This window comes from Mustela erminea, chromosome 4 (assembly GCF_009829155.1).
Source record: "Mustela erminea isolate mMusErm1 chromosome 4, mMusErm1.Pri, whole genome shotgun sequence".
Lineage (NCBI taxonomy): Eukaryota > Metazoa > Chordata > Mammalia > Carnivora > Mustelidae > Mustela > Mustela erminea.
The window spans coordinates 89,582,865-89,603,572 of record NC_045617.1 but is presented as its reverse complement, the minus strand read 5'-3'; the positions used below and the strand labels follow the sequence as shown (position 1 = coordinate 89,603,572).

The window sequence follows — 20,708 nt, the reverse complement described above, 5'->3', positions numbered from 1 at the left end:
CAACCCAGTCCATAGCACCTTCTCCTTGGGGTTGTGGGCCTCCTCCCCCATCCCCCAGATGCCTTCCTGCAGGCCCTGCTGCAGAGGATACAAACAGAGGAAGGAAGAGAGGAGAGATCCAAGAATCAACACTTCTCTTGTTGCCCCATCCATCACTGTCCCTTGCCCTTCTGCGAAGGGCCCCAACACAACCCTTGCTCCCTACTCTCTTCGGTCAGGACTCAAGTGGCAAAATGGTTACCTGATTCTTTTATTTAAGAAAAGTGAAATACACGGACCTGAAGTGAGGCAGCAGAGGGAACAAGAGAGGCCAGAGCAAGGCAACTTGGCTGGCCAGCTCCAAACCCTCTGACCGAAAAGCCAGCAGCAGGCTCCATCTCTGAGATGTGTGCCTGCTCCTTAAGCATCTTGGGGGCCTCAGAGCTAGCTACTCTGAAGGACTATGAGGAGAGGGTGTCCTGAGGGTCCTTCCTGAGGGGAATTCCTGAGGAGGGAGCCAAGACCCTAAGGGCAGCAGCAATCTTCTGGTTAACTGCTCTCCCTTCCCTGTCCCACCTTGGGATTGGAAGAGCCAGGAAGCAATAGGGAATGCTGAGAGGGCTGTGGGGGGAGACCCAGCAGACCTGGGGGGGTGGGTTGAATGTCAGCTGCTTGAAGAGAGATCCGTAGTGCTGGCACTGAGGCCCCGGGAGACCTGAAACAGACAACACCATGCTATCAGACCAGGGACCTCGGCTTCCCAAAGACTGTCCCCTGGAGTCTAGCCATTATGTGACTGTGACTGCAGTCTATCTCTAGAGCTAGGATAGAGCCTGGAACTTGATTCTCAAGCTCTGGGGCTCTGTGTAGTTTTGGCCTTTGCTAGGATGTTCAAGAAGGCCATGATCTAAGGGCACGTGGGTGGCTCAGTCCTTAAGCATCTGCCTTTGGCTTAGGTCATGATCCCAGCATTCTGAGATCCAGCCCCACAGTGAGCTCCCTGCTCAGCGGGAAGCCTGCTTCTCCATCTCCCCCTCCCCATGCTTGCGTTCCCTCTCTCTCTGTGTCTCTGTGAAATAAATAAATAAAATCTTAAAAAAAAAAAAAAGAAGAAGAAGAAGAAGGGATGCCCGGGTGGCTCAATCAGTTAAGCTGCTGCCTTCGGCTCAGGCCATGATCCCAGGGTCCCCAGATTGAGTCCCGAATCGGGCTCCTTGCTCCACAGGGAGACTGCTTCTCTCTCCGTCTCTGCCTGCCACTCTGCCTGCTTGTGTGTGCGCGCTCTCTCTCTCTCTCTCTGAAAAATAAATAAATAAATTCTTAAAAAATAATAATAAAATTTTAAATTTAAAAAAGAAGGGGCTGGATGGCTCAGTGGGTTGAAGCCTCTGCCTTTGGTTCAGGTCATGATCCCAGGGTCCTGGGATCGAGCCCCACATAGGGCTCTCTGCTCAGCAGGGAGCCTGATTCCTCCTCTCTCTCTACCTGCCTCTCTGCCTACTTGTGATCTCTGTCTGTCAAATAAATAAATAAAATCTTTTAAAAAAATTTTTTTTAAAAAGAAGAAGAAGAAGAAGAAAGCCATGATCTGGCGGAGAGAGTGCTTGAAAGACCAACATGAATATCAGCCTATATATCCTATACTCTGAACATGTTGACACAAATGGCCAGTTGCCATTAACATGTCGTTACTGCTGTCTCAGATATAGATGACTTAATACTGTTTTTTTTCTCTTTTTCCCTTCTCATCTGCCACTGAGTCCCCAAGGCGGAGAATATGGTGGCTGCAGGAGGAAGAACAGTTGGTATCCCCAAATGATTCTTGAATTATCGATAATTCCAAAGTACCAGTTTAGAGAACATCAACTCCTGTTACCTTCCTGATTAATTTATTCGCTTCTATCTCTGGCCCAAAACCGTCCCATAGTGGTCACCACCCCAACAAGGTGTCTGCGCGATTCTCTTCTACCCAACTCCAGTTCCCTGGTTGAGTCTTCACCCCAGAAGACTCTCTCCTCTTCCCTAGCTCCTGTGGCACCGGCCCCATGGCTCCCCTTTTTTGCTCACCCACCCATATGCTCTTCTCTCACCTGGAGGGGTGCTGCACTGGGTTGATTCAGATAGTTTAAGGAGGCTGCCCGCTTCATGTTGCTGCTGCAGTGCAAAAAGAAAAAACTGAGGCCTCCTCTCTTCCCTGTTAGAGGTCCTAACACTGTGGGCCCCTTGTGCATTGCTGTATGCATCAAATCACAGCCTCCTCACCATCTGACAACCACCCCCCCCAACACACACACATGCACAATCTCTTAACTTCATCAGTAACCGGCATCTCCTCGGCACCTCTCCCAACCCCTGAGGCACCCATCTTTCCCAAACTCTTTCCCCAGGGCCATCCCATCAACCTCCTCCAGGTTCTCTCCAAGACACTTCTCCAGAGATGAAGGGCCAAGAGGAGTTGGAGGCAAGGGTTTACTGATCTGCTTTACCATCTCTCAGTCTCACTGTGTACCTGGAGGGCCGAGGCTCAGTCCCCTGGAGTTTCCTCACCAGGAGTTCACTGCTTCTACGAAGCACATCCCGGATCTTGCCCAGAGAACCACTCCTCTGCAGGGTCCCACTGCCATCCTGGCAGAGAGGGATGGGGCACAGAAGCTAAGGGGAGCCCATGCAGACAGGCTTCCAAGTCTACTGTTCCCATTTATCCTGCACACATCCCACCTCCCCCAAAAGTCTCATGATTGAAATCAAGAGCCCTAGGCATGCCTGGGTGTCTCAGTTGGTTAAGTGTCTGCTTTTGGCTCAGGTCATGATCCCAGTGTCCTGGGATCAAGTCCAGCACTGAGCTCCTTGCTCGTCAGGGAGCCTGCCTCTCCCCCTGCTCATGCTCTCTGACAAGTAAATAAATAAAATTTAAAAAAAGAGAAAGTAAACAAGAGCCTTACCAATGATGGCTTGCCTACCCCCTTGCGAGGGTGGGACAAACTGAACTGGAGTGTGGACTACGTGCTCTCATGTCCTACCTGGGCAGGCCCAGAGCCTCTCCCCATCACACCAGCAGGAGGGAGCCCGAGAGATCAAGGGGCAATAATGAGACTCACCCCTGACCATTCCACGGCCACAGAAGCGTCTTCACCTCCCTCAAACTTCACGCTGCCCCCAGGGCCCTCCTGAGAGGTCCTTCCACTGTCGCCTTCCCCAAGCAGCTCAGCCACCTTGGTTTGGCTGATAGGATCAGTGCCCTGGAAGGAAAAGACAGGCGCTGGGAATCTGCACTCCTTAACTCCTCAGGCTGGAGCTTTCAGACTTTTTTTTACCATTAGCCCCAACAGGGGAGACATTTTTCCTTGTGACGTCCTAGTACACACATACTGGAAAGTACTCGCCTCTTCTCTTTGCAATGCATTCCTACTTACAGACAGATATCCATTTTCACTATGGTCACACTGAATTGATTTCAAGACCCACTAATGAGGGGCACATGGGTAGCTCAGTCATTAAGCATCTGCCTTTGGCTCAGGTCATGATCCCAGGGTTTCGGGATCAAGTTCCGCATCAGGCTCCCTGCTCAGGGGAGAGCATGCTTCTCCCTCTCCCACTCCCCCTGCTTGTGTTGCCTCTCTCTCTGTCAAATAAATTTTTAAAATTAAAAAAAAAAAAAAAAAAAAAGACCCACTAATGAGTCATGACCCACAATTTGAGAGACTGACTTCAGGCTCCCCTCAATCTCAACCCCCTCACCCACACCACCCATGACCCTCCTCAGTAACTTCTTCAAACTGTGAAAGGACATGGCTTTCCTTTCAATAGTCCTGTTTAGTGATGTGAATCTTGAACTTGGAGTCCTGACCATGAAGGGCATGGGTAAAAACACACTTAAAAACAACCACGACTGGGGCACCTGGGTGGCTCAGTGGGTTAAAGCCTCTGCCTTCCGCTCAGGTCATGATCCCAGGGTCCTGGGATCGAGCCCCAAGTCAGGCTCTCTGCTCTGCGGGGAGCCTGCTTCTTCCCCTCTCTCTCTCTGCCTGCCTCTCTGCCTACTTGTGATTTCTTTCTCTCTGTCAAATAAATAAAATCTTAAAAAAAGAAAAGAAAAATCACAACCACGACTACAAGAGACTCTCACCTCCCTTTCCCTGCTTTCTCCTCGGCCCTTCATTCTTCTGAGACTCTAAAGAAACCTCGGTGATCCCCCATTCCCAGGACCTACCTTCCAGACCTCCTTCCCCTCCTGGTCACTGACCTGTTTCTGGGAGCGTAGGGCACATTCTTCTAGGGTCTCAGCTGCCTCCAGCTTTCCCTGGCGCCTGTACAGAGCTCCGAGGTTTCTCAGAGTAGTGTTCACTGTGGGGCTGTGGGAAGAAAGTGAGGATGGGTTCAGAAGAGAAACAGGAGTGAGAGGGAGCAGAGCCAAGGGAAGGTCAAAGGGCTGAGGGGAAAAGGTCTCAGAGGCCAGGCTCAGGGTTTGGATGGAGGGCACGGGAGGCCAAGCCAGCATCTCACTGGCCGCTCACCTGCTCACTTTGCAGGCCTTGTACCAGCCTCCGTACTCTGTGTAGGGTGTGCCACCCTCTCGGTGTCGGCTCTGCAGAACAGAGGGGGTAAGCCAGAGCTGAAAACACACAGATGCCTAAGGGCTATGGTGTGGGCTGGGCTAGGGAAAGCACTGGACATCTGGAACTGGTGGTCAGGTGGGAAAGAGTTAAGGAGCTAGACTCATGCAAGGAGGAAGCAAGAGACCCTGGTGGCCTGGGACTCCCCAGGCTGGATACCACACTCACTTTGCTCATTTCCTCCCGCTCCTCTGCATGCATCCAGATGGGCTTGTGATCATCTAGGAGTGATACACGGATGGGGTGGTAAGGTTAGAGAACAGAGCTAGACAGTACAGAGGGGAGCCAGGAGACAGAGGCCCATGGAGCTGAACTAAAGGGGTCTGGCTCTGCCTGGGAACCATTAGGGCGTAACCCCTCACCTTTGGTCTGCATTTTTTTAAAGTAGGCTCCACAGGTGGAGCCCAATGTAGGGCTTGAACTCATGACCCTGAGATCAAGACCAGAGACGAGATCAAGAGTCTGACACTCCATGATCCCAGCGTCCTGGGATTGAGTCCTGCATTGGGCTCCTTGCTCCGCAGGGAGCCTGCTTCTCCCTCTGCCACTCTGTCTGCCTGTGCTCACTCTCTCTCTCTTCTCTGACAAATAAATAAATAAAATCTTTAAAAAAAAAAAAAAAAAAAAAAGTCTGACACTCAACTGACTGAGCCACCACCCAGGCGCCCCAGGTCTGCATCTCTTCACCACCCTGTAGCTCCCCCCCCAGGCCCACCCCACTCACCATCCACAGACCCAAACTCCTGCACATGCGCACGGGTCAGAATCTCTTTGTAGAGCGTCTCAGCCTCAGCATATTTGCCCTGTTTCAGGTAACAGGAAGCCTGGGGCAGAAAGGCAAAAACACGGGACAGAGACAAGGTCTCAGCAGGGCTCAGGGACTTCCACCTCTTGGTCTCTTTGTGACTTTTCCTAGAGATCCTCCTCAGACTTTCTTTTCTAGCTGCAGGGTCAAGGGTGTTCACTCTGCTCCCAGAAGGCTATGGGACTTCACCTTGCCACTGGAATGAAGCAGAGCCCTCAGCCCCAAAGGCAGCCCCCCAGAGGCACAAAGGTGTCGAGGTCAGCGTACCACAGTAGGGTGCTTTCCCTTCCCCTCCCTCCATGCCCTTCCAGGTTGTTCTTCCCTTCTGCCCTTACCAGGTTGTTCTTGGTCCGGGCTACGTTAGGGTTGTCCGGTCCCAGCTGCCCCTCATAGATAGCCAGGGCCCGCCTGTAATAGCGCTCCACAGCCTCATACTTGCCCTGGTTTTGGCACAACAGGGCCAGGTTGTTCAGTTGCTTTGCCACATCTGGGTGGTCAGTGCCCAGGACCTGGAAGGGAGTAAAGGAGTGACAGATGGCTACGGCTGTGTGTGTGTAACCCGTGTGGGGAGCAAGGGAAGGGAATGACAAGAGAGGGAACAAGGCAAAGAAAGAGGGTTGGGTAAAAACATGAGGGAAGAGGGTAGCCTGGAAGAGAGATGGTGGAGGAAGGGTCACAGCATCAGAGAACGAGAGAACACAGGCACCTTTTCTCGAATCTCCAGTGCACGCTGGCACAGTGGCTCGGCCTCCTTGTACTTGCCTCTTTTGCCATAGAGCACAGCCAGATTGTTGAGTGTAGCAGCCACCTGGGGAGAAAGGCCCGTCCCCCCAGCATCGAGGCCTTGAGATCCAGGAGTTCTCCCCCTGCACAACAGGGCCCCACGCTGCAGGACTCCCAAGGGAAGAGGACCGGGGCCAGCCTAACCAGAGGCGAGGGAGGTTCTGAAGGCTCTCTGGGGGTGGTACCGCCCTCTAGGGGGATTTGTAGATATTTCTGGAGGTGGGATTTGGTGTGGGTTTTGGTGGCCATGAAGACTGGGGGCACTATCACCTTTGGAAAGGTAAGGATGGTACAGATGTTCTGCGTGTGTGGGATAACTCTGTTAACTTTGGAGTGTCCGGCCAGACGTCTGAATACCGTGAGCCTTGACCCTTAGCGGGATAGCAAGAGGGGAGCTGTTTTCTCAGCTACATCACCCCTGCCTACCACATAATGCAACATAAGAAATTATGTTCATAATTTTGCAAAATACCTTGTTTGCAAAAATACTTTTTTTCTCATTTTCTCCACTGTGACAATCCATCATTGCTCATTTTCTCATCATATATGAATAAATCTGGCCTGTTGTTACTGAGTCTGACATGGGTTTTTAATCTTGTATCCACCAATTCTTCTGCTCTGTCATTTTCTTTTTAAGTTTACTTATTTTTTTAGTAATCTCCGTGCCCAATGTGGGGCATAGACCCCGATATCAAGAGTCACACACTCTTCTGACTAAGTCAGCCATGTGCCCCTGCCCTGTCATTTTTTCTTAGTACTTCTTACATCTAGTGTCTTACTGCTCTCAATGTTCTAAATCTAAAGTTGTATTATACCATATTATATGTAAGTTATGTGCTGTATTATGTCTTCTACTGTAGTTAGAGTTAATAGAACTGTTAGCACGTCATGTTTTCATTTCATTATAACACATCCTATGTGTTATTTTATTCTGTTACTTTCCTCATTTTTATATGATAAGGTGCCATTCAACATTTTTTGGAATTGTATGTGTAGGTCAGTTACAGTGTCTATGAATCATGCTTCAGGAAAATACTCATTATAAGAAGGACTCATTGTGGCGCGCCTGGGTGGCTCAGTGGGTTAAAGCCTCTGCCTTCAGCTCAGGTCATGATCCCGGGGTCCTGGGATCGAGCCCCGCATCGGGCTCTCTGCTCAGCGGGGAACCTGCTTCTCCCACTCTCTCTCTGCCTACTTGTGATCTGTGTCTGTCATATAAATAAATAAAATCTTTAAAAAAAAAAAAAAGGGGGGCGCCTGGGTGGCTCAGTGGGTTAAGCCGCTGCCTTCGGCTCAGGTCATGATCTCAGGGTCCTGGGATCAAGTCCCGCATCGGGCTCTCTGCTCAGCAGGGAGCCTGCTTCCTCCTCTCTCTGCCTGCCTCTCTGCCTACTTGTGATCTCTCTCTGTCAAATAAATAAATAAAATCTTTAAAAAAAAAAAAAAAAAAAAAGGACTCATTGTGCCTCAGAGAGCTGAGAACCCCTGGGCTTAGCAAACAGGGCCTGGAAGAAAGAAGCCCTCACAGCTTCTCCCTGAACAGTGAGTGGGCTGAGGGCAGTGGATAAACAAACTAAGAGAAGCCAAAAGAGCAGGAGGTGAGGAGGGCATGGAGTACTGACAGCAGGGTGGTCCCGGCCCAGGGTGCTCTCCCGGATGTTGAGGGCGTCATTCAACAGGTGGGCAGCTTCCTTATACTTATTCTGGTCCCTGGAAGAGGAGAGAAGTGACAGGGGTTATCCTGAACTCTACCCCCAAGTCATCTCTTTCCTTCCTTCCCTTCAGTATGACTGAGGTACATTTAAGGGTTAGGACCCCCCGCAAGGAGACAGGAAGCCTAGGGGAGAGCAGTGAGAGTTCACCAACACGCCTCTACGTGGATCCAGAACACTACCATGCAAAGAGGAGACCAGCTATAGGATGCAAGAGATGGAAACAGAGAGGGAAAGAGACCCTCTCAAAGGAGGGAATGGAGAAGCGAAGAGCCTGAGAGGTGACCGGCTCTGAGGTCAAGGGGTGACGTATGAAAAGAACAAGAGTGCTGGTGCAAAGGAAGGCCCCGAGTGGGGTCACTTGGGAGGCCCAGCAGGGAGAAGAGGTACCCTCTGGAGAGGAGGAATGGGAGCCGAAGGTGGATCAAGGTGGGAACCTGGAGGCAGAGCTGGGAGACGAGGAGGCCAGGACTCACCGATACACCAGAGCAAGGATGTTGAGCATGGTTGCGACATCAGGGTGGCCACGGCCAGACGTGCGCTCCAGGTCCTCCAGTGCCTGCTTACAGAGTGGCACGGCTACCTCATAGCGACCCTGGGCTGCGTACTGGATCACCAAGTTGTGCAGGGTCCGCAGCCTTGCTGGGATCTCATATCCACTGTGCTGGGCGCCCTGGCCACGGGACACTATCCATCCCGGAAAATGAACAGGAGACTTCCTCAGGGCACTTCCTCTCCCCTTTGCTATCTGCCCTCTCCACCCCAACCCTGCCTGTGCACACCCCCTGCCACGGCCTCCCACCCCCCAGACCTACCTCTACTGCTCTTCCTTCACCCACTCCCTGGTACCTGTGCCCCTCACAACCCCACTTGTTCACCCAATCACTCATTCATTCAACAAACTTTACTCAGTAAGCATGAGCCAGGGGCTGTGTCAGGGATGTGAAAATAAGAAAGATCTGCTTCTTTCCCTCGAGAATTTCATGTTCTTTCACTCCAGGGTCATCACCCCATTTGACTTTGAGCTTCTTACAGGCAAGAACTCTGTCATTCTCAACTCAGTCTCCCTAGTGCCTACCATAGGGCTCAAGACACATTAACTATGTAATAAATATTGGTGAATAATGGGGAGGCTGTGGAAATGGAACCAGAAGCCCAGACTCTACCCTATCTCCAGGGGAAGTGAAGAACATATTTCTGGATGGTGAGCATCCCATATGCAAGGGGGGGCCATATCTGGGACCAGCCCTCTGCTGCCCCTCTTTACCCTCCAACTCCAAAGACAAACTCACAGCCATTGCTGGAGTCTTCTTCCTCCTCATTGGGGAAGAGATCATCCAGGGAATCCTTGGTGGCATCACCCTCCTTCTCCTCCTGGAAAGCAAGAAGCAGCATGGCTAGGCATAGATATCCCCAGTAGCCTCTTCAGGGCCCCTCTAAAGCATGAAATCACTGACAGGTGGCGAAGTCTCTTGTTCGTGTCCCTGCCACTGGGAAGGCTAGCATCTGTCCACCAATCTCAGCCCACTCTTGTTTGTAAATATCCTTCTTTCACATTGAGAACTTCCTAAGCACCCTCATTCTCTAGTCTCCACACCTCCCCACCCTCCTCAGTTCTTGTAATTATAGCCCAGTGCTGATCCCTGTGTTTACACTGATTATATGTCTGTCTTATCTTTCCTGAGGGCAGGGAGTGTGTCTGATCTTATTGACACGTACCCAAAGAGTACCCAAAGCGTCTAGCTCAGCCTCCTCCCCATGATCTGCCACCACTCCCTCTCGACTCAGTGCCCAGCCCTCACTGTCTCACCTACTTCCACATGGGGAAATCTGCTTTGTGCCACGAGCACATCAACCTTGCAGAAACACCTCCAAGCCTCCCACCCAGCCTTGTCAATGCGTCCAGTGCAAATCATCCCACTTTTCCTGGGAGAGATCAGCTCTCCAGCCCTGGAGCCTTATCTATTGACACATTGCCACCCCCAGGCTAGAAAGCTCCTCCTTTCCCCTTCATCATCCATCAAAATCCAGCCCAACTCCTAACCTGTACAATGAAAAAAATCCAACCCAAATCTTACCCCACCCCTGTGTACGACCTCATCTGCAAATCCTTCTCAGGCCATTCCAGTCCCCCCAAATCGATCCTGGAATTCCTCCCATTACTGAACCACTCATCCAGCCCTGAGCATCTGAAGTGTCACATCGTGTCGACGACATTGTGTCATCACACACGTGTCCTCATGTGTAAGCGTTGGCCCTGCAGCTCCATTAGGAGCTTGGGAGGACAGGAACTCTCATAGTTCTTTACATCTCCCCCACACACAGCCTCTCGCACTGCCTACAGCAGAGAGATAAACACCTGACTGCTGAGTGAGGTTTACACTTCATACATCTTGAGGGCAAATTTTAGGAGGGTCTTGCTCGACTGTGCTATGCTTTCCCGCGTTGGAGCAGGTAGGATTCTGGGCTGGAATTGCCTGGGTGCTTATGTGTCTCCCCCAACCCCAAAACCTCTAACTGGGGAAGCAGGAACTCTGTCTGCCTCAATCACTGCTGCACCCCCCAGCAGAGTGTGCAGTGCCCGACATACACAGCTGTCATGGAACTACGTGCAGACCGAATGAGTTAAGACTGTTTCAGCAGTGCTCCTCTCTGGAGTTGGTGTCAGGACCTGCATTCGGCCAGGTGGGGGCAGGTCGTGCAGCAAGGCCAGTCCCTGCTGCTCATGACCAGTTGCCCCCACGTCTCTGGTGACTCCTAGCTGTCCCCCCAAGACTGGCGACTCCCAGCTACCCCCGTAGTCAGCCCTGCTGGTGCACGCTTACCGCAGTGTGCCCATCCTCATCATACTGGCGCAGCTGGCCCAGGAACTCCAGGTGCTTCTTTTCCTCCTCCAGCTGGGCCACAGCCTGTTCGCTGCGCTGGAGCCGCTGCTGGGTGCCTGCCAGCTCATCCCGGAGCCACTGGTTCTCCTGACACAGCCTCCGTACCTGGGCCCGCAGCTTCTGTTTCTCCGACTCCACTGTGCTCAGGTGGCTGGCCAAAGCCAGCATCACCTAGGTGGGCACATCCCATGAGCGCCTGACTCTGGACTAGAGTGTTCCGGGATTAAGTGGGAGGGGAGCCTACGGGGAGGCAGCAAGACTGGCAGGGGCCAGGAGGCGGGGTTGGGCAGCAAGAGTGCTACCTTCAAAATACACCCTGAATCCAATTTTTCACAACCTTCAGAGCCACCACCCTAGGACAGTTCACCATCACTTCCCACCTGGGTAACTACTACCGCCTCCTCACTGGCCTCTGTTTTGGTCCTTTTTCCTTAGAGTCTGATCTCAACCCAGCAGCCAGCTAGTCCTTGTAACATGTTAAGTCAGACCACATCACTCCTCTGCTCCACTTTGTAACTTTGGAATACCAAAGTTATTGGTATTCCAATAACTTTCATCTCATTCAAAGTAAAAGCAACACCCTTGTGATGAACCACGAGTTCCACATGATCTGTCCCCTTGGCTCTTAACCCTGCTACACCTTACACTTCATTTTCTCTCTTTCTTTCTCCTTCTTTTTTCTTTTCCTTCATTCTTTCTCTTCCTTCCTTTCTTTTAAGATTTTTGATTTTTAAGTAATCCCTCTACCCGATGTGGGGCTCGAACTCACAACCCCAAGATCAAGAGTCTCACACTCCATGACAGAGCCCGCCTAGCGCCCTTGCACTTCATTTCCTATTTTGCTTCACCTCACCCGCTCTTACTGCAGCCATACTGGTCCCTCACTGGCCTTACCGGGAATGCTCCAGTTCCGGGCCTTTGTAGGTACTACCCACTCTGCTGTAGATGCTCGGCCCCCATTTATTGTAGGACTCACTCCCTCATCTTCAAATCTTGGCTCAAATGTCACCTTTCAGTAAGACTTTTTTTGACCATCATATCTAAAGTTGTATCCTCTTTCTGTAGCCACTAGTCACCTTCTGTTTTATTTTTATCCCTTTTCCTTTGCAAGTATCACTCTTTGACATACAGAATCCTTTCTTCATTTGTGTATTGTTTGCCTCCTGCAGCTAGAATGCAAGCTCTGAGATGGCAAAGATTTTTGATTATTGCATTCAATGATATTTCTCCAGTGCCCAGAAGACTTATGCCTGGCACAAAGCAGGGGCTTAATACATATTTACTACATGAATGAATGCAAGCATCTAGGACCAGGCAATCCTAAATGACCCCAAAACTCCAATCGGACAAATGCTCCTCGAAGGGCCACTTGGTATCACTTCCTTCCTCTCACCTGGGCCTCACTCAGTCCCAGCTCGATGTTTTCCATGGAACGTCGCAGCTGCCGGGCCTTCTCATGCACCAGTCCTTCTTCATGGCCTCCCTGCTGCAGACACTCAATGGTATGGGATAGACTCTGCAGGACAGCCTGATGTTCACTGTGTAGGGCCTCCAGCCCTTGGCTCACCAGCCGAGTGCTTCCCAGGATCTCCTCCTGGCTGAGCCGGTGCCCTGCAGGCTCATCCCGCTGCCCCAACACCAGGCCTGACATCTTGGCCAGGGGGACCTTGCCTGGGCTGAGGAGAAACAACAGAGTTCAGCGGGGGTAAAGATAAGAAAGAGAGGCTCTGGGGCGCCTGGGTGGCTCAGTGGTTTGGGCTGCTGCCTTCGGCTCAGGTCATGATCTCAGGGTCCTGGGATCAAGCCCCGCATCGGGCTCCCTGCTCCGCAGGAAGCCTTCTTCCCTCTTTCTCTCTCTCTCTCTCTGCCTGCCTCTCTGCCTACTTGTGATCTCTGTCTGTCAAATAAATAAATAAAATCTTTAAAAAAAAAAAAAAAGAAAGAGAGGCTCAGCACCTTGATTAAAGGGTGGTAAGAACCCAAGGGAAGGGACAAGAGAGAGTATGGGTGACCTGGTTTAACTGGAGAGAGAGTGACCAGTGGGGAGGGAACCTACGACACTAAACGCAAAGTTAAGGTTGTGGGAAAGAGAGAGGGAGAGGAATTGACTTGAACAAAGAAAGATTATTGAAGGTACAAAAGTGCTGAGATCTAGCAATCGGATTTAGAACTCAGGACGAGAACAGAAAAGTTGTTGGAGGGGCGCCTGGGTGGTTCAGTGGGTTAAAGCCGCTACCTTTGGCTCAGGTCATGAAAAGTTGCTGGAGGGGCGCCTGGGTGGTTCAGTGGGTTAAAGCCGCTACCTTGGGCTCAGGTCATGATCCCAGGGTCCCAGGATCGAGCCCCACGTCGGGCTCTCTGCTCAGCGGGGAACCTTCTTTCCCTACATCTCTCTGCCTACCTCTCTGCCTACTTGTGATCTCTCTCTCTCTGTGTCAAATAAATAAAATATTTTTTTTAAGATTTTTTATTTATTTATTTGACACAGAGAGATCACAAGTAGGCAGAGAGACAGGCAGAGAGAGAGAGGAGGAAGCAGGCTCCCCGCCGAGCAGAGAGCCCAATGCGGGACTCGATCCCAGGACCCTGAGATCATGACCTGAGCCGAAGGCAGCAGCTTAACCCACTGAGCTACCCAGGCTCCCAGATAAATAAAATCTTAAAAAAAAAAAAAAAAAAGTTGTTGGAAAGAGAGCGTGGGTCAGGAATAGGAAAAGCAATCAGAGGAGAGACAGCACTACAGGGAACATAGAGGTTGTCTGAAACACTGAAAAAGAAACAGGGTTAAAGCAGACAGGAGATACAGGAGATACAGGAGAAATGGTGCAGAGGTTTCAGAAAATAGGAAAGGTACAGGATTCAAAGTTACAGGGAAGAGGGGAAGAAAAAAGGAGCCTTCATTGCAGGACCCGGATGAGAGGGCCCCAGAAAGCTCAAGGTGTTCAGAATGCGTCAGTCTCGGAGCCAAGGCCAGCATCTCCCTACCTAGGAAACTCTGCTTCTTTCCCCACTAGGCCTTCAACCTATACTTCCCCAGATGTCAGGCTCTCTTCCTACTCCCTCCAAAGAGCCTCGTTTCTCACCTTTCCAGTATTCTTACCGGTATCCGGAGCACCACCCTCACCTGTGGCACTCAGGCCAAAGCCCGGAAGAAACTCTTTCAGTAGCCAGGTACTCACAAGGAACTGCCCTGCCCAAAGTCCAGAAGTTCAGCCCTCCCACCCCTTCTCTCACCATTTCACAGCCACCCAGAGGACCTGGCACAGAGCCCTACTCAGGACAAACACCCTCCCTCTCTCTACTTCAGGCCTTCAAAGGCGACCAGCGTCCCTCTTCCTTCAGGAAGCCAACCTCCCATTCCAGGCCACGGGAAGTTCTTTTCTCCCCAAGAAGGGAATGAGACTTGATCTGAGATCTGCGGCAAGGGGCGTGTCTGAGAAAGGGTGAGGAGGCAGACCTGGTCACTCCTGACCCATTCAATTTCATGGCTTTGTCTCCGTCATGACCACCTACTAACAGGCTCTGAGAGGAGTCACCTTAGGGTGCCTCTCAGACGCCTGATGATGCAGGAAAGAATAGCACGTCTTCTGAGCGGCTGTAGGGTCACAGGGAAACGCGGTCTCCCAGCTAGGGCATGCGATCGAGGACTGTTCCCGGCTGTCGACCTGCCCTGGGGCCCAGGGTGGAGACAGAGTGAGACGGGCGGGGGCGATGGGGGGAGGTGCGGGGGCACCGCCGAGCTCCGCGTCCCGGGCGAGTACCCAGGAGCCAGAGAACGCCGAGGTCAATGAGTCAGTCGGTAGCGCAGGGGGCGGGGCAGGCCGTCTGTCTGTCCTTCTGGACGCCGAGGGGCGGGAAGACTCGCGGGGGGCGGGGTTTTTCGGCTTGTCTGGAGTTGTGTGAGGTCGGCAGGTGGGGCCTTGTCCATCTGTCCCGGAATGCGGAAAAGAGGTAGTGGGACCTCAACGCTAAGCCCCAAAGTACCCTCAAAGACTCACCCGCAGTCTGTCGCTCTGGTTGCCGCCCTAGCCGGTACTGCCCCTTTAAATCCATCATGGCTGCCGCTCGAGGCAATTGTTTTGACGGCTCCGAGGGGCGGGGCCAGCTTCCCAGTCACGCGACCTAAGGGCTGCAGGAGGATTGGCTTTGACCGCGCGCAAGGAGGAAAAGAGATCCACCTTGGTCTCGGGTTCTCTGCCCACCTCCTTACGTCAGGAGAAAGCGACGGCACCGGGATTGGTTAGCGTCATCTAGAGACGCCCGGCGGCCTGGCTCAGGGTCATGGTGGTGTGCTGAGTCCGGCGGGGCTTGGGTGCCCTCATGGCTCTGAGGGTACTGACTCGCGCTCTGGGCTCCTTGAGCCTGACGCCCCCAGCCGTCGCTGCCCTCGGGCCCAGCCTGCTCCCGGCCGCGCAGGTAATGCACCCTATCTGGAAATGAGGCTGTGTTCGGGCCGCCGGAGAGGGCACCCTGGGACGGGAGGCGGAGGAAGTGAGTCTGATCAGGAATCACGCCGGCCTGGGTCTCAGCCTCAGCTTTCTCTTCTGCAAGTGTTGCTGTCCCACAGGGTCGCTGGTTTCCTCAGACGAGATACTGGAAGTGAAAGTATTTTACAGGTCACTGTACAGGTTTCAGTAATAACCGACATTGAGTCCCAGTCATACGCCAATCATAAGTAATTGACATCTTAAGTAAATCAGCTCCTTTTTTTTAAGACAACTATCATGACATTTTATTTTTTTTTAAGATTTATTTATTTATTACTTGACAGAGATCACAAGTAGGCAGAGACAGAGGAGGAAGCAGGCTCCCTGCTGAGCAGAGAGCCCGATGTGGGGCTCGATCCCACAACCCTAAGATCATGACCCGAGCCGAAGGCAGAGGCTTAACCCACTGAGCCACCCAGGCGCCCCCATTTTATTTATTTTTTAAGGTGTTATTTATTTCAGAGAGAGCGAAAGCAATCACAGAGGAAGAGGGATCACAGAGGCAGAGGGAGATGCAGACTCACCACTGCGCGGAGAGCCCAGTGAGGGGCTCGATTCCGGGACCGGGATCATGACCTGAGCTGAAGACAGACATTTAACCAACTGAGCCCTCCAGGCGCTCCCGCCCCCCCCCCTTTTTTCCCACTTCTTTCAGGTGATGTTATGTACAGTTTCATTGCCAGTATATGCACAACAGTAAGCATAGAACTATAAATACACAATATAATTAACAGTAGAAAACAAAATTGTTACAGGTAAAGCGGAGGGAATATAGAAAAACTGTTTCCTGCTGCTCGAAGAGAATTGAAGGGAAAAGCCTATGACAAAGCATCCAGTACTCTTGTCTTAAATTCTTTGCATACATTTCTACATTTTTTTCGATTAAACAAAGAAATTACAGATAACTCTGTAACAATAGCAAATTGCTTCCCTAATAGCTATTTGCCTTCCAAGTCAAATTCACTTCATGTTAGGATTTTTTAAAAAGTCAAGATGAGAAATCACTAGTATTCTGGTTCCTGATGATCTAATTTGCCTTTCACCAAACTGGTAATTTTTGAAAGTTGGCTGCACATGGAAAGAATAGGTGTAGCAAAAGGTGATTTTATTTATTTATTTATTTATTTTTAAAAGATTTTATTTATTTATTTGACAGAGAGAAATCACAAGTAGTCGGAGAGGCAGGCAGAGAGAGAGAGAGGGAAGCAGGCTCCCTGCTGAGCAGAGAGCCCGATGCGGGACTCGATCCCAGGACCCTGAGACCATGACCTGAGCCGAAGGCAGAGGCCCAACCCACTGAGCCACCCAGGCGCCCAAAAGGTGATTTTAAAATTTTGTTAAAATGTAACAGAAAATCACCCTTGAAGTAGTTTTCCAGAAGACACTGCAGGCAGCAGCTGAATTATAAGGATTAGCCCTGAAGCCAAGTATAAGTAATTGACATTTTAAATGTCAATTTAGGGGCCCTGGGTGGCTCAGTGGGTTAAAGCCTTTGCCATCCGCTCAGGTCATGATCCCAGGGTCCTGGGATCGAGCCCCCTCTGCTCAGCAGGGAGCCCGCTTCCTCTTCTCTGTCTGCTTCTCTGCCTACTTGTGATCTCTGTCTGTCAAAGAAATAAATAAAATATTTTTTTTAAATGTCAATTTAACCCCTTTCAATGTCCTTTCAACCCCTATATAAGGTTACCATTACCATTTTACATGAGAAAACTCATCAGCAGTCCAAGGTCATAACACCCAAGTATTTTTTTTTAAATAATTTCTTTTTTTTTTTTTTAAGATTTATTTATTTATTTATTTGACAGACAGAGATCACAAGTAGGCAGAGAGGCAGGCAGAGAGAGAGTGAGAGAGGAGGAAGCAGGCTCCCCGTTCAGCAGAGAGCCTGACATGGGGCTCAATCCCTGGAACTTGGGATCATGACCTGAGCCGAAGGCAGAGGCTTTAACCCACTGAGCCACCCAGGCACCGCTAAATAATTTCTTGTTTTAAGATTTTTTAATTCGAGGCAGCACAAGTGGGAAGGAGGATCAGAGAAAGAGGGAGAAGCTGGCTTCTTGCTCAGCGGAGAGCCCACCATGGGGCTGAATCCCAGGACCCTGGGATCATGACTGAAGCCAAAGGCAGACGCTCGACCAACTGAGTCACCCAGGTGCCCCGTATACCTGGTATTGAAGCTATAAACCGTCTGGCTTCAAAACCTGAGCTGTTGGGGTGCTTGGGTGGCTCAGTTGTTTAAGTGTCTGCCTTCAGCTCCCATCATGATCCCAGGGTCCTGAGATCCAAGCCCCATATTGGGCTCTCTGCTCAGCGGGAAGCCAGCTTCTCTCTCTCACTCTGCCTGCTATTCCCCCTGCTTGTACTCTTTCTCTCTCTAATAAATAAATAAAATCCTTAAAAAAAAAAAAAAAAGCCTGGGCTCTTAATTAACTACTGAAGATGAGTCATTGCTGAGATTAGAGAATGCAGCCCCAAATAACAAGATTAGTAGCCTAAGGTAAAGGTATCCTTCAGTGTCCCTAGGGGGTGATTGGTGAGTCACAGAAAAAAAGTGTAAGTCTTGTTCTTCTGGACCTTTCTGGATGATGGTAGAGTTTGGCAGATGCATACTTAAAATTCAAAACGAAAGCAACCTCCTCTAAAATGCTGTGAATACAGCAGGGAACAAGACAGAAATGATCCCTCCCCTCCATTCACACCTGGAAAACTCCCAGAAACATAATGCAGAGGGGCACAGGCATTGGTGCTGATGGCATACGAATGTGTGAAAGTTAGCAGCTTTGGAAAAGGAAGTTGTTTAAAGAAGGAAGAGTTACCCAGAGAAGGAGAGTTTTGAGCGAAATTTGGAAGGTGCCCCAAGGAAAGAACATTCCATTGAAGAAATACTTCAGAGGTTAGAGGATCAAATGAGAAGAAGTAATCAACACACATACACCTAGATAAACTTTCCAGCCTTGTATGTGTGCAAGCAGTGAAGGGTAGAGTTTTTGGATGGCGGGTCTGGGACATTCCTAGAAGGAAGTAGGCTGCTGGGTTTTTACCTTCACCCTTGGTTCTCTGGTGCTTCTCCTTCAGTTACCTTTCAAGTCATAGAGATTTCTGTTTATCTCTAGGTGACAAGGTCTACCCTTCTCCAGCTGCCCTCTTCCTCAGTGTTGCTCCCCGGCCGCCCACTGCTTACCTCCGTGGCCCTTAGTGCGAATATTGTGTCCTGGAAGAGTCGTACCAAGTACACCATTACACCAGTGAAGATGAGGAAGTCTGGGGGCCGAAACCACACAGGTGAGAGCAAGAGCGAGAGGATTTATGCATTAAAGGGGAAAAACATGTTAGGATCCCAGATCTATTTCTTGACAGGCAGAGGAATGTAATTAAAAAGCATTTATTGGACTCCTTCTGCATGTAGTGTGTGTGTAAGAACCAGAGAGTAGAATACAAAGCAACAGAAAGGTATTCTGTGCTCCTAAAGACCATTTAGATAGTTGAAGAAAACCAGATATACACATGAAGTGTACATTCTTCACGTCCTTCAGAAATTTCAACAGCTGAGCACTATTTCCATCATTCTCAGTAAACTTACTGAATTAAGTAATTTGTAGAGATTTTGTCTGGAGGTTTTATATAACTTCAATATCCTATAATTAAGTTTTTACCAAACTCTGTGTAGGTATTTCCCCACCCCCCTTTACCAAGTGTGCTGTGCAAATACATTATTTTCCACTTGTGTCATAAGGTTAGGCAGTACTGCTTTCTGCACAGGATGGGCCTATTCTTACTGCTGGGAGCTGATTCATCTGACTTGAGTCCTGTCTCTGCACTTTCCTGACCACAGGCCGAATCCAAGTGCATGGTATTGGTGGGGGCCACAAGCAGCGTTATCGCATGATTGACTTTCTGCGCTTCCGGCCTGAGCTGGAAACGAAGCCAGGACCGTTTGAGGAGAAGGTCATCGTGGTCCGCTATGATCCCTGTAGGCAAGTTTGGGATGTAAGATGATGGTGGTATAGCTGTATGACTGTTCTATGGGTTTTCAGATGTAGGGCTGCCTAGATGGTCTGCTCATATGTCCCTCACCCCAAACAGATCAGCAGACATAGCTCTGGTTGCTGGGGGCAGCCGGAAACGCTGGATCGTTGCCACAGAAAACATGCAGGCTGGAGATGTCATCCTGAACTCTGACCACATAGGCCGAATGGCAGGTGAGAGATGGCTGCCAGATGTGTATGGGCTTGGAGGCTGCAAGGGGTCTGGGGCTGATGAAATTCTGTCTTTTAGTTGCTGCTCGGGAAGGGGACGCACATCCTCTTGGGGCCTTGCCTGTGGGGACCCTTGTCAACAACGTGGAGAGTGAGCCAGGCCGGGGGGCCCAGTATATCCGAGCCGCAGGTATGAGGAAAGAGCTACTTGGGAGTCTTAGGATACCTGAGGCCAAAGGGTACCTGAGGTCCCAATTCTCTGAACCTCTGGGGCCACCTGTGGTCCGCAGGCAGAGAAAAGGAGGGGAAAATCCACGGAAAATGAGGGTGGAGAGGTGCTGGTGTTTTTAATCATTGCATGGTTCCTGCTGCGGTGTATCTGCTCCTAAGGGCAAAGAAAGGGCGGGGTATGCAGTATGTCCCCTTATGAATTTGTCCCCACCTCTTCCCTGTGGAGTGTGGCAAAGCTGTTTCTGCCTTCCCCAGGGACGTGTGGTGTGCTGCTACGGAAAGTGAATGGGACGGCCATCATCCAGCTGCCCTCCAAGAGGCAGATGCAGGTGTGCGTGGATACAGGTGGGAGGGATCAACAAAGGAGGAATCTTTGGAATGTACCTTTCTGGCCTGGGATAGTTCCCAGGTGTTTCATGTGAGGAACCACCATGAGTTAGGTGTGTCCCTTCCTGCCCTGTGACTAGGCATGCCCTGTCAGGCTGACACTGTAATGGGAGAGGAACAGTGCCTTTTGTTTTCTACCAACCATAGCACCTGCACTCAGGTTCAGTTATGCTGTGGTTTTCTCCTGTCTTCTCCCTTCTTTCAGTGAAAGACTCTCTGCCGAGAGTCACACAGGCAACAAAAACAGGTTCTTCCCCTATGATGCATTCTTTTCCAACTGCTTTTTTGGTCAGGTTCTGGAAACGTGCATCGCAACAGTCGGCCGGGTATCCAACGTCGATCACAACAAACGTGTCATCGGCAAGGCTGGGCGAAACCGCTGGCTGGGCAAGAGGCCTTCCAGTGGACTATGGCACCGCAAGGGGGGCTGGGCTGGCCGCAAGATTCGGCCACTGCCCCCCATGAAGAGTTACGTGAAGCTGCCCTCCGCAGCTGCCCAAAGCTGATATCCCTGGATTCTAATAAAATCGCCCCCCATTTTTATCTATTACTGGTTTTTTTGGGAGTGAGGATGGTACATACTAGACCGGGGAAGAAACACAGGCGCAAAAAGGGTGGGAGAGGAGAAAG

General features: G+C 50.7%; 2 protein-coding genes across 7 annotated transcripts; one reads left to right on the top strand and one right to left on the bottom strand.

The window, feature by feature from the left end:
* Positions 1–209: 209 nt before the first annotated feature.
* On the bottom strand, positions 210–14,944 carry KLC4 (kinesin light chain 4). Of its 6 annotated transcripts, none has more exons than XM_032340029.1 (16): positions 14,776–14,944; positions 12,171–12,453; positions 10,718–10,948; positions 9,185–9,266; positions 8,369–8,579; positions 7,803–7,890; positions 6,104–6,205; positions 5,733–5,906; positions 5,317–5,416; positions 4,761–4,813; positions 4,494–4,564; positions 4,223–4,331; positions 3,078–3,218; positions 2,489–2,604; positions 2,070–2,133; positions 210–694 (listed from the first exon to the last, which is right to left on the bottom strand). In XM_032340029.1, the coding sequence occupies exons 2-16, from the start codon at positions 12,426–12,428 to the stop codon at positions 644–646; spliced, it is 1,851 nt and encodes a 616-aa protein (XP_032195920.1). In that variant the 5' UTR covers positions 12,429–12,453; positions 14,776–14,944; the 3' UTR covers positions 210–643. The 6 variants fall into 6 exon arrangements, with proteins under 6 accessions (XP_032195920.1, XP_032195915.1, XP_032195918.1 ...); XM_032340024.1 differs by lacking the exon at positions 14,776–14,944 and adding an exon at positions 14,258–14,760; XM_032340027.1 differs by lacking the exon at positions 14,776–14,944 and adding an exon at positions 14,129–14,231.
* Positions 14,945–15,002: 58 nt separating this feature from the next.
* On the top strand, positions 15,003–20,621 carry MRPL2 (mitochondrial ribosomal protein L2). Its single transcript, XM_032340030.1, has 7 exons — positions 15,003–15,193; positions 18,378–18,546; positions 19,097–19,238; positions 19,348–19,463; positions 19,540–19,650; positions 19,947–20,020; positions 20,372–20,621. The coding sequence occupies exons 1-7, from the start codon at positions 15,098–15,100 to the stop codon at positions 20,582–20,584; spliced, it is 921 nt and encodes a 306-aa protein (XP_032195921.1). The 5' UTR covers positions 15,003–15,097; the 3' UTR covers positions 20,585–20,621.
* The last annotated feature ends 87 nt before the right edge of the window (positions 20,622–20,708 follow it).

Bases quoted from the DNA above. Each gene is read 5' to 3' on its own strand.
- KLC4 (XM_032340023.1), bottom strand. From the start codon at position 14,014: ATGGTGAGAGAAGGGGTGGGAGGGCTGAACTTCTGGACTTTGGGCAGG. The intron at 10,949-12,170 runs GTGAGAGGAAGG...GTGCCCACCTAG, and splicing joins TGGGACTGAGTGAGGCCCAG to GTGATGCTGGCTTTGGCCAG. The intron at 2,605-3,077 runs GTGAGTCTCATT...CCTCTCTGCCAG, and splicing joins TGGCCGTGGAATGGTCAGGG to GATGGCAGTGGGACCCTGCA.
- MRPL2 (XM_032340030.1), top strand. From the start codon at position 15,098: ATGGCTCTGAGGGTACTGACTCGCGCTCTGGGCTCCTTGAGCCTGACG. The intron at 18,547-19,096 runs GTGAGAGCAAGA...TCCTGACCACAG, and splicing joins TGGGGGCCGAAACCACACAG to GCCGAATCCAAGTGCATGGT. The intron at 19,464-19,539 runs GTGAGAGATGGC...TCTGTCTTTTAG, and splicing joins CCACATAGGCCGAATGGCAG to TTGCTGCTCGGGAAGGGGAC.